The sequence below is a fragment of the Euleptes europaea genome, chromosome 13 (assembly GCF_029931775.1).
Source record: "Euleptes europaea isolate rEulEur1 chromosome 13, rEulEur1.hap1, whole genome shotgun sequence".
NCBI lineage: Eukaryota > Metazoa > Chordata > Lepidosauria > Squamata > Sphaerodactylidae > Euleptes > Euleptes europaea.
In genome coordinates, this window is record NC_079324.1 from 27710870 (window position 1) to 27723634 (window position 12765).

Sequence of the window (12765 nt, forward strand, 5' to 3'; positions counted from 1 at the left end):
GGTCGCACACAGCCACACGTGACATGCTTACATCACTGCCGGGTTTAGTCCCGGAAGCGCCTCATCGCGAAGGGGCCCTTTACCACTCAAAGCCCCGTTTGGGGGGTTTGAGTGGTAAAGGGCTCTCCTTCGCGATGCGGCCCTTCCTGGACTAAACCCGGCAGTGACGTAAGCACGTCACGAGCGGCCGCTGTTCCAAGCAGGCTGCTGGATTGACGGGCAATTGCCCGCCAGTTCCAGCAACCTGGCAAGCCTACCTGGAAGGCCAGTGGTGGCCAGGAGCAAGCAGAAACACACCCCAGAGAGAACATTTGGGGCTGCCTGGTTGAGACTCTCCATCAGCAATTGTATTTTCCTGCACCACTGTCAGTTTTCAGGAGGAAGCAAAGGGACAGCTGAACACTCATTGTTTGCACTACTGGGCTCGGTGTCCCCATGTAGCTGTAACTTGGCACCTGGCTTGTGGCATTCTTGCCAAATAATTTGGGTCAGCACTGATGTAAAGCAAACTGCTAGCCCTCATTAGATAATGAGCCATTCTTCTTCCTTATTTAAGCAATGAGCTAGCCACTAGATGAGCTAGCCTGTTCAATGTTAAAAGCAAAGCAACCATGAATCACATTGCTCTGGACCATATTTCCTATTAGTTCAAATATGAGGCCAGCAATAAATCTCTTTTTGCTTTGCGAAAAAGAACTTTCTCTACTTTCTCATGCTGTTCAAAATTACAGTTCTTACCGAGGTGATAAATCTGATAAACATTCCCATTCACTGGGAAAGAAAGATCTCTAAATGGCATTTTTGGCCAGTGAGCTATATTTTCTTTCAGAGAAGGAGGTAGAAACCTCCTCAAAACTAGAGATTTCGTATCTTTATCAATATATTGCTTTTCATGGTCAGTATCCCATTTCTGATAGATTTTTTTTAAAAAATAATTAACTGAATCTTTAGAGCTGACAAAGTCACAATGGATACCAAACGAGCTGTGAAATGCTCACTAATTCTAGTTCTCACATTTTGGGAGGGCAGGCACCATGGTATAGCCTGATCTCATCAGATCTCGGAAGCTAAGCAGGGTCGGTACTCGGAAGGGAGACCACCAGGAAGACTCTGCAGAGGAAGGCAATGGCAAACCACCTTTGCTTAATCACTTGCCTTGAAAGCTCCTTGCTGGGTCACCATAATTGCCTGCCACTTGACAGCTCTTTACACACACACACACACACACACACCATATCAAACCCTTCCTCCACAAAGCTCAAGGCAGCATATATGGTTCTTCCCCGCTTCCCCCATACTATCCTCACAATGACCCTGTGAGGTATGTTAGTCTGAAAGAAGAAAGCAACCCAAAGTCACCTGGCAAGTTTTCATAGCAGATTGAGAATTTGGACCCAGGCCCTCCAAGTCATAGTCAGACATTCTAATCCTTATACCATAAGAACATAAGAAAAGCCATGCTGAATCAGACCCAGGCCCATCAAGTCCAGCAGTCTGTTCACACAGTGGCCAAACAGGTGCCTCTAGGAAGCCACAAACAAGACGAGTGCATCAGCACCATCCTGCCTGTGTTCCACCGCACCCAAAATAATAGGCATGCTCCTCTGATACTAGAGAGAATAGGTATGCAGAATGACTAGTATCCATTCTAACTAATAGCTATGAATACCCCTCTCCCCTCATGAATATGTCCACTCCCCTCTTAAAGCCCTCCATGCTGGTTCTCTCTGCTAGTTATGCAAAGGAAAATTTCATAAGAAAAGCTCCGCTGCATCAGACTAAGGGGGCATCTCTCATCCTCCCTTCCACACAGGATTGCTGTGTGGCTAAGGAATAACCACAGCCACTGCCCTAAGCTTCTTGGAGGAAGGAGGAGACAAAAATTTTATTTATTTATTTATTTATTTATTTATTTAGTGATTTATAACCCGCCCTCCCCGGCCGAAGCTGGCTCAGAGCGGGTAACAGCGTATAAAAACATCACTACACCAACAATAAGAATCTAAATTTAAAACATTAAAATCCCAATCAAAACACAAAATTACAAAGTTTCAAATGGCACCTAACCATGCTCGCATTGCTGGGTGTTTGCAGCAGGCTACCCCTCTGTAGACATCAACAATATAATAGGAAGGAGGGGCAATAGGGAGGCCAGCAGATGATATTTGCGGCTATCCTCAGCCATAGGCCTGGCAAAATAGTTCTGTCTTGCAGGCCCTGCGAAACTCTTTAAGATCCCGCAGGGCCCTGATGCCACCAGACAGAGCATTCCACCAGGCCGGTGCCAGGGCCGAAAAGGCCCTGGCTTTCGTGGAGGGCAGCTGCACACTCTTAGGGCCAGGGACCACCAGTAAGTTGTTATCAGATGACCGTAAAGATCTTCAGGGGGTATACCAGGAGAGGTGGTTCCGAAGATACGAGGGTCCCAGGCCGTGTAAGGCTTTAAAGGTCAAAACCAGCACCTTGAACCTGATCTGATACTCCAGCTGGAGCCAGTGCAGTTGGCAGAGCACTGGCTTTATATGTTCTCGGGGTGAGACCCCTGTAAGGAGTCTTGCCACCGCATTCTGTACCAGCCGGAGCTGCTGGATCAGTCTCGAGGGCAGCCCTACATAGAGCAAGTTACAGTAGTCTAGCCTAGAGGTGACCGTCACATGGATCACCATGGCTAGGTCAGGGTGGGAGAGATAGGGCACCAGCTGCCGGGCCCGGCATAGATGGAAGAAAGCTACCTTGACCACGGCTGTGACCTGGGCCTCCATAGACAAGGAGGCATCCAGAATCATACCCAGACTCTTGACGGCAGGTGCAGATGTCAGTTGCACACCGTCAAGAGCTGGGAGCTGGCACCCCGACCCCTAGCCACCCCAGTCCAGCCACAGGACCTCCGTCTTTGCTGGATTCAGTTTCAGCCGGCTTTTTCTCAACCATCCTATATCTGATGCTAAACCTGTCCCCTGTGTGGATCGATAGACCCAGAGAATGAGGCCACATTTAGAGGGGGGCTATTCTTCTGCAGACTAGCATGGTGTCATTGTTAGGGTATCAGACTAGGATCTAGGAGACCAGGCTTGAATCTCCCCTCTGCCAAGAAAGGTTACTGGGTGTCTGGGCCAGTCACACTCTCACAGCCTAATCTACCTCACAGGGCTGTTGTCAGAATAAAATGGAGGAGAGGAGAATGATGTAAAGCACGTTGAGTTCCCATTGCGGAGGAAGGTGAAGTATAAATGAAGTAAGTAAGCAAACAAACATGCAGTATTAGCATGGCTACCTCTGAAAATTGCAGCCTTGTGCTACTTCCTCTTTTCTCTCTTGTAATGTACAGTAAACTAAAAATGCACGATGCTCTCTCAATTCATGATGTATTTCTCTGCCCCCTATTCCATTTTGTTCCCGGATGTTTGCGGGTAGGGAGAGACTCACAACACAGCGATGGCATTGATTTGACTCCCTGTTATTTGGGGAGAGGGTTGAAGAGACACAGGACTGCTGTTTTTGGCAGCAGCGGCGCAGCCTTCGTAGCGGATAAGAACCACTGCCTTAGCTTAGGGGACCCATAAATTAAGAAGTACCCAAGACTCCTTTTTCTAAACAGACAACATCAGGGGAAATCAAGCTCCCAAGCTTTACATCCCCCAGCACATGTCACAATGGTTAGCAGCAGCCAATCTTAAAAAAAAACAACCCTGTCATCTACCTGGCCACCCCCACCATTTTCTTTTGTGAAAGGTCTCTTGCTCCTCCTTTTCCAAACAATTAAAAGGGCCAAACATTGCAGAACATCCTGCCAGGCAACGGAGAATAAGGTTATATTTGTCCTTTTTATTTTTGAATGAATCCTTCCCTCCCCTCCCCCCGACAGGGACCCTGCAATAGCTGTCCAATTGAATGCTACACAAATCCCCCTTCTCCCCCGCCGCCTGCCTCGATGATCAGCAAATTTAATGCAGTCTCCTCCAATTCAAGCCAAGAGACATATCTAATTTTCTACTTTACTCAGGTTCTGCTAACAAATGCATGAGCATGTGAAGGAAAGCCAAGGAAGGAACTGATGAAATGCTGAATAAATTAAACACCAGGTTTTTAGTCTCCAGCCAATTTTATTTTCCAATCAAAAATATTGTACATCAAATTCTAAGCCTAGAGGGTTTTTTTTATTTTAAAGAGGGAAGGGGTGCCAGTTTGATAAGTTCTGTACACATTTGTATAATACAGAGTAAATTTGAACAAATGTTAGAGTAGCTTCTAAGCAATACATTATATTAAGAATATTTTAAAACATTAGAGACACATTTTTCAGCAACAAAAAAAATCCCCTTTGCTTTTAACTGGACCTGAGAACAGCAAAATATCTTTCAGAGCTCTTATAGTAGGATACAATCCATACTTGATTTTTTAATGATTAATTTATAGCAGCCTTTACATTTAATCACACCCACAACCTCTGCATGTTCATGGTTGCTAACATGGAAGAGGATCTCATCTCAAAATCATAAACAGCTTTTGAAATGTTGGGTGGTGGGAAGCTGCCCTTTTGTTACCCTTAAATTCTGTGAATTCTGAGTACAGTAAAAGTGTGCTAAGAGGTGACTAATCATGTTAAGTGGTCTTCAGCTCAAGGATGTGGAAGACATTGAAAGTTGGGAGCCTCTACTCTCTATGACATCATAGCAGCTCGCTGGCAAAAGGAGCTGCTGTTTTGCAGCGCCACCACTGCAGATGGTGAGAGGGTAGTACTGCAGCTACCAACACAGCAAGGATCAGGAGATGTAAGGGATCAATAATTTTCCACCCACTTCTAGAAATCTGCTAACACTGGTTTGCCTTCACAATCTGATGGGGACAATCTACCCATTACATCGGAGTATGACAGGAGAACTTGGAAGCAGATGCTTGATAGTCGTTTTGTGCCTTCCAGATGACTGATGGCCTTTTCCTACCCACGATCATGGCATATGGGAGCGCAGCAGCTTCAGTAGGGTTGCCAGGTCCCTCTTCACCATTGGCGGGAGTTTTGGGGTTGGAGCCTGAGGAGGGCAGGGTTTGGGGAGGGGAGGGACTTCAATGCCATAGAGTCCAAATGGCCGCTTTGGCAATTGGACTCTATGGCATTGAACTCCCTCTCCTCCCCAAACCCTACCCTCCTCAGGTTCCACCCTCAAAATCTCCAGGTATTTCCCAACCCAGAGCTGGCAACCCTACAATTGATCCAAACACATCACTTCAGCACAAACTGAGCTGCTTTTGGATCGCCCATTCCTGTTTGCTTTTTTCAGACCACCAGCCCAACAACTGTCTAAACTGCCCAAAATTATCTAGCGTTTGAATGTCAGGTTGAGCTTTTTTGAGCTCGCTGGGACCAGAGTTGTCTCCCTTACCCATTCAGCCATTATACTGCAATGCTTACCTTTAAGGGTGAATTTTTGGCTTCTGGAAATTCCCTTTCATCCAGTCGAACCCAGCGCTGCATAAACTGCTGGACCATGGGGTTTTCGTTGTTAATTATCTGAAACCCAGTCACATTGGCGCCTCCTTGTACCACTCTTTCCAGCGAAATATCTGTAAAACCCTGGAAAATTAACAGAAAGCTCAGAGGGAGGCCCTCTCCAAGGACCTTGCCAATTGATGCAGTTAAGTAAAACAGATAGTTTCCATTCTGATTATTTAAGATCATATATTTGCTGCTGCTTTTTTTTGATCCCTTTATTTGCTTTTAAATTAATCTTTTAACTATGTCGTCAAGAGCTGAGCAGGTGGGATTTTTTAATTTCAGGTTATATTTGCTGTGTCCTTTTTTGTTCCTCGAGAAAGGAAGAGAAACTAACCCAGATGATGTTTGCAAATGGAAGCATTAAACATGTTGGATTTTAATGTTACGGTGGAGAGGTTTTCATGGTACATTTGTACAAACAATCACCAAGACCACTGTCACACAGCCCGGATAACCTACAAGAACCAATCACTTTCTATTTACTATTTATCCAGTGCCAACGTTGCAGAGTGAATATAACTCCTCTGCACTTTGCACTCCTCTGAGGATTAATGCACAGATTGAGGAGGGGTAGGTAGGGGGCCTCTTAACAAAACCCACAGATAGGAATGAGCTGAGCAGATAGGATCATTCTAATTTCCTTTTAATTTTTTATGTTGCAATTGATTTCATTTCACTTGCATTACCATTGTTGATGATTCCTTTACACCATCTACATGCAATGGCTGTCAAAACAATGTTGATAAATACAGGGCCTACAGTGGGAAGATATGGGGATAAGGAAAAAGAAATTGGTATGGTTTCTCCCAAATGTGAAGCAAAATCAAATTGGAGATACCTAAATGGAATGACCTGCCCTGACCTCCTTGGAGAAAGGGTGGAACAAAAATGAGATAAGTAGACAGAAAGAAGAGGTTGAAGGAGTACTGGAATAAGGAGGAACAAGGAAGAAGGGGAAAGGTTGTTTAAGGGGGCAGGAGATTTGGGGGCAGCTGATGGAGTTAGGGCTAGAGAAGCAATAATAAGGGAAATGTGCTATACCAGGGTAGGCAGAAGGTATATTAGGGCCTACTAGTAGATCAGTGGCCAGTTGCAGGTGGGATTCTTGCAAAGAACACTAGACAGGATGGACCATGATCTGATCCAGGAAGGCATATCCTTAAGCAATAATGTCTGCTCAGAATCACTAAATACAGATCAGACATGCCCACATTATTAAGAAAATACAGATTAGACATGCCCACATTATTAAGACAAGTTCAAAACACATCAGCAGGCCATGAGGTTTCTGTAAAAATATAAAAGCAGACCAAAACTGAAGATAGCCCACCCATGACATTACTATTAAGTGGGAAAGTAACTGTATGAGTACTGTGTGCCCTCACCAAAAACAACAAACCAAAATGTTCTGTACATACAAATTTGGTTTGTTAGAGAGAAGGGTTCCCCTTAGCCTTTTCACAGCATGCAGTTTTTCCAGGTTCAAGGATCTGGGGAGGTGTGGGAAGGGGCAAATACAAACCCCCACACCATCTGTCACCAGAAATGGAACAGTGCCATACAAGATGTTTTTGTCCCTTGTTTAATATACGTAAGCCCTGCTTTTCAGCCTGATTTGGCTCCCTAAGTGGCTTATCATTCAAATCCACTACAATATATAATTCATATTGAAGAACTGAGGGATAGGGTTGTCAGCTCTGGGTTGGGAAATACCTGGAGATTTTGGGGGCGGAGCCTGAGGAGGGCAGGGCTTGGAGAGGGGGAGGGAATTCAATGCCCTAGTGTCCAATTGCCAAAGCGGCCATTTTTTTCCAGGGGAACTGATTTCTGTCACCTGGAGATCAGTTGTAATAGCGGGAGATCTCCTGCCACCACTTGGAGGTTGGCAACCCCACTGAGGAAACAGACAAGTATTGCTTTGAGAGAAAAGAAAACCCTCGCCTATGCTGGGCCGATGCCCCCCTTCAATGGCTGTCATGTTGAACACGGAGAACAGATGATTAAAAATCTTTTCCTCCTCTTCCAAACACAGCTTTCAGTTCAAGTCCTCTCCCCCAGCCCCAAGCTGACCCAACTGCAGGTGTCCTTTCTTACTCTGCCCTAGATGTTGACAGAAGTTTGGAACTGAATGTATACACTTCCTAATAATGGGCTGAATCCAAACCATGAGGTTGGATCCAAAGATGGGCACTTCCAGATCCACTCCATTGGTTCTAGATTCAACCCAATGTATTTAGCAATAAGAATGTAAGAAATATTCCATGTTCTGTTTTCATATATATCAAAATATCTGTGTCACAGCTTATCATTTCCTTCCTCCAGGATTATATAAAAAAGCCTTGCATTTTGCCCCTACACTTTTCTCCTCTTAGGTATAAAATGCATGCAAATAATATAGCTTTATTATATTTTTGCATATGAGAACAGTTAAGACATAAGTAAACACAGTTAAGGCATAAGTAAACACACTCTTATTGCCTGAGAATGTAAGAAATGCTTAGCAGGATCTGATCAAAGTCCACCTAGCCCAGCATTCATAGCAAGAATCCTAGCGGTCAGCAGGCATGAGGTGGTCCACTCGAAATTGGCCAGTGGTCCACTGTGGGCCATAGCTGACCTTCCACACTAGGTGTTTAGCTATTACATAAACTAAAGATTCAGGTTGTTAATGTAAAATGGGTGCTTCCAAAGGTGTCTTTCCGCTCACACCTTCCTGAGCAGTCTGGATTCAGTCTGATAGTCTTTCGAATGCCAAGACAGGATTGAATGGGGTGGTGGTGGTGTTAGATGAATCAGGAATCATGCAGAAGGTATCAGCCTTCTGGAAGCATTCCTGCTTTTGAGCATTCTTACCATACAGTTGTCAAGAGCAGAAGAACCACGATTGTAATAAAGAGACATGTTATATTCTTAGCATAACAGCCTTTAACATTTGTCCTTAACACCTCTGACTAGGGCTGTCAATTCGGTTCGGCCCGAACTGAAAATCAGCCGAATTTCCCTTGATTCGGCGATTTTTAGTTCGGGAGGAACAGAACTCAAAACTGGCAGGCAACCGGGGGGGGGGGGGGCGAATTCAGCGAGTTTGGGAGTTCGCGAATAAATTCGGCCAATTCGGGGCCGTCAGTAAGCAGCATAACCTTCAGTAAGCAGCATTCTCCTCCCCCGGCCAATCGGTGGCCAAGCTGGGTCTTCTTCTGGCCAATCAGTCAGGATTGAGTACTGGAGGAATCAGCTGATGTGTGGCCGGCCGGGGAAAGAGAGAGAGAGAGGGAAATCCTCATGTGTGTGTGAGGGGGTGCTTGTGCACATTCACTCCTTTCCGTGGCTGCAGGGGGTGCATTTTTTGGGGTACCGACCCCAAACTTTCAGGGGATATTCAGACAAGTTTTCTTAAGAGATCACCCAAGTTTTGTAAACATTGGGTCAGGGGGTCCCGAGATATGGGCTCCCCCCTTTTTCTTTCCATGGCTGCAGAGGGCGCATTTTTGGGTGTGCCGACCCCAAACTTTCAGCAGAGCATCAGACAAGGCTTCTTAAGATACCCCCCAAGTTTTGTAAACATTGGGTCAGGGGGTCCCGAGATATGGGCTCCACCCCTTTTTCCTCTCCCCCCTTTTCCATTTTTGTGGCTGCAGGGGGCGCTTTTTGGGGGGTGCAGCCCCCAAACTTTTATCATAGCTTCAGAGAAACCCTCTTAAGAGACCACCCAAGTTTTGTAAAGATGGGTTCAGTGGGGGCTGAAATATCGGCTCCCCCCTTTTCTCTTTCCGTGGCTGCAGGGGGCGCATTTTTGGGTGTGCCGACCCCAAACTTTCAGCGGAGCTTCAGTCAAGGCTTTTTAAGAGACCACCCAAGTTTTGTAAACATTGGGTCAGGGCCCCCCAAGATATGGGCTTTCCCCTTTTCCCTATTGGGATGAATGGATCACCCTCGAGAGATGCATACATATGGATCTTATATTGGATACAAATGGAATCATATTGGATTACCCAGCCTCCCAGCCCCTCCTGCTGGAACAGAAGACAGCCACAGTAAGACCCCTCTGGGGGCTTTAATCTATAATTTTTCTTTTCTGTGTGTGTGTGTGGGGGAAAGCAGAGTCTGTGTGTGTGTGGGGGGAGGGAGCAGTTTCTGTGGGTGGGGGGGGGAAGCCAAAGGGGGCTTTTGCCGGTTCTGCCTGGGGTGTGTGTTCCCCCTCCAGTCTCTCTCTCCCTGGTTTGAGAGGGGGCTTCATTTTTATTCTTCAGGTTTTTCCTCATTCATAAGATCAGTTAGGTTATTTTGATGCTTGCTCAAAACTGGTTTTCAAATGGTGACTTAAAGATTGCATCTGCCTGGTCCCAAGTCCAATGCAAAAGGAGAAATTCCACCCCCTCCTGCTCATTATGCATAGCTAGCTGCCTCTGTCCCTTTCCATGGTATGCAAACTCCCAGGTGTCAGGTGTTGCTTTGCACTGTTGCAAAGGTGTTGCATTGCGTGCTTGTGTTGCTTTGCAGTTGTATTGTTTTGCAAAATTCTTCACACCTGCCCCGCCCTTTGCATGTTTGCAAAGGTGTTGCTTTTCAGTTGTGTTGCTTTGCAAAGTTCTTAGCACCTGCCCCGCCCTTGCTCTCATCAGCTGTTTGTCGGGGCTGGGAGCTTTGTGCGTGGGCGTCAAGCTCTGCTGAGAGATACACATTAAGGGTGGGGGGGACCCCTTTCAGGGCCCATATCTCAGCCCCCCCTGACCCAATCTTTACAAAACTTGGCGAGTCTTTCAATATACGTCCTTTGAAGCTCTGCTGAAAGTTTGGGACCTCTAAGCCCAAAAATGCCCCCCCAGAGCCGCAGAAAGGCGCGATTGTGTTTTTAATGGCTTTATTCGCCGAATTTTTTTCCCGAACTTTGAATTCCCGACGAATTGAACGGATCCGAAGTGGGGGAGTTCGGACTTCGGCACGTACCGAACCCACAAGTAGGGCTGTCAATTCGGTTCGGCCCGAACTGAAAATCAGCCGAATTTCCCTTGATTTTGCGGTTTTTAGTTCGGGAGGAACCGAACTCAAAACTATAGGGCAACCGGGGGGGCCGAATTCAGCGAGTTCGGGAGTTCGTGAATAAATTCGGCCAATTCGGGGCCGTCAGTAAGCAGCATAACCTTCAGTAAGCAGCATTCTCCTCCCCCGGCCAATCGGTGGCCAAGCTGGGTCTTCTTCTGGCCAATCAGTCAGGATTGAGTACTGGAGGAATCAGCTGATGTGCGGCCAGCCGGGGAAAGAGAGAGAGAGAGGGAAATCCTCATGTGTGTGTGAGGGGGTGCTTGTGCACATTCGCTCCTTTCCGTGGCTGCAGGGGGCGCATTTTTTGGGGTACCGACCCCAAACTTTCAGGGGATATTCAGACAGGTTTTCTTAAGAGACCACCCAAGTTTTGTAAACATTGGGTCAGGGGGTCCCGAGATATGGGCTCCCCCCCTTTTTCTTTCCATGGCTGCAGAGGGCGCATTTTTGGGTGTGCCGACCCCAAACTTTCAGCGGAGCATCAGACAAGGCTTCTTAAGATACCTCCCAAGTTTTGTAAACATTGGGTCAGGGCCCCCCCGAGATATGGGCTCCACCCCTTTTTCCTCTCCCCCCTTTTCCATTTTCGTGGCTGCAGGGAGCGCTTTTTTGGGGGTGCAGCCCCCAAACTTTTATCATAGCTTCAGAGAATCCCTCTTAAGAGACCACCCAAGTTTTGTAAAGATGGGTTCAGTGGGGGCTGAAATATCGGCTCCCCCCTTTTCTCTTTCCGTGGCTGCAGGGGGCGCATATTTGGGTGTGCCGACCCCAGACTTTCAGCGGAGCTTCAGTCAAGGCTTTTTAAGAGACCACCCAAGTTTTGTAAACATTGGGTCAGGGCCCCTCGAGATATGGGCTTTCCCCTTTTCCCTATTGGGATGAATGGATCACCCTCGAGAGATGCATACATATGGATCTTATATTGGATACAAATGGAATCATATTGGATTACCCAGCCTCCCAGCCCCTCCTGCTGGAACAGAAGACAGCCACAGTAAGACCCCTTTGGGGGCTTTAATCTATATTTTTTCTTTTCTGTGTGTGTGTGTGGGGGAAAGCAGAGTCTGTGTGTGTGTGTGGGGAGGGAGCAGTTTCTGTGGGTGGGGGGGGGGAAGCCAAAGGGGGCTTTTGCCGGTTCTGCCTGGGGTGTGTGTTCCCCCTCCAGTCTCTCTCTCCCTGGTTTGAGGGGGGGCTTCATTTTTATTCTTCAGGTTTTTCCTCATTCATAAGATCAGTTAGGTTATTTTGATGCTTGCTCAAAACTGGTTTTCAAATGGTGACTTAAAGATTGCATCTGCCTGGTCCCAAGTCCAATGCAAACGGAGAAATTCCACCCCCTCCTGCTCATTATGCATAGCTAGCTGCCTCTGTCCCTTTCCATGGTATGCAAACTCTCAGGTGTCAGGTGTTGCTTTGCACTGTTGCAAAGGTGTTGCATTGCGTGCTTGTGTTGCTTTGCAGTTGTATTGTTTTGCAAAATTCTTCACACCTGCCCCGCCCTTTGCATGTTTGCAAAGGTGTTGCTTTTCAGTTGTGTTGCTTTGCAAAGTTCTTAGCACCTGCCCCGCCCTTGCTCTCATCAGCTGTTTGTCGGGGCCGGGAGCTTTGTGCGTGGGCGGCAAGCTCTGCTGAGAGATACACATTAAGGGTGGGGGGGACCCCTTTCAGGGCCCATATCTCAGCCCCCCCGACCCAATCTTTACAAAACTTGGGGAGTCTTTCAATATACGTCCTTTGAAGCTCTGCTGAAAGTTTGGGACCTCTAAGCCCAAAAATGCCCCCCCCCGAGCCGCGGAAAGGCGCGGTTGTGTTTTTAATGGCTTTATTCGGCCAAATTTTTTTTCCGAACTTTGAATTCCCGCCGAATTGAACGGATCCAAAGTGGGGGAGTTCGGACTTCGGCACGTACCGAACCCACAAGGGCCAAATTCGGCCGAATCCAAACTGTACCGGATTTTTTTTTTGACAGCCCTACCCACAAGAGCCAAATTCGGCCGAATCCGAACTGTACCGATTTTTTTTTTTGACAGCCCTACCTCTGACCTTACTAAGGAAGTACGAGACAACAGAGAATCATCTAGTTAGCAAGCAAAATGTGAATGATTTCAGAAAGAAAAATGTCCTCAAATAGGAGTTTCGGATGCTGAAATCTTGCAGTTGCTGCAGGATCAAAAGTGTAGGAAATCTCTTTTGCAGGAAATGGATAGGAGGAATTTCTGTTTTTTTCT

At 46.7% G+C, this 12765-nt stretch overlaps 1 protein-coding gene across 4 annotated transcripts in view; it reads right to left on the minus strand.

The window, feature by feature from the left end:
• The window catches only part of GRIA3 (glutamate ionotropic receptor AMPA type subunit 3), a 256155-nt gene that overhangs the window by 92747 nt on the left and 150643 nt on the right, over nucleotides 1-12765 (minus strand). For all 4 annotated transcript variants that reach the window (XR_008933744.1, XM_056859905.1, XM_056859906.1 and 1 more), the window contains exon 6: nucleotides 5411-5572. Coding sequence is in view for 3 of the 4 variants with exons in the window: in XM_056859905.1 (XP_056715883.1) it covers nucleotides 5411-5572 (162 nt within the window). In the remaining variant the exon portion in view is untranslated. The remainder of the gene's footprint in view (nucleotides 1-5410; nucleotides 5573-12765) is intronic.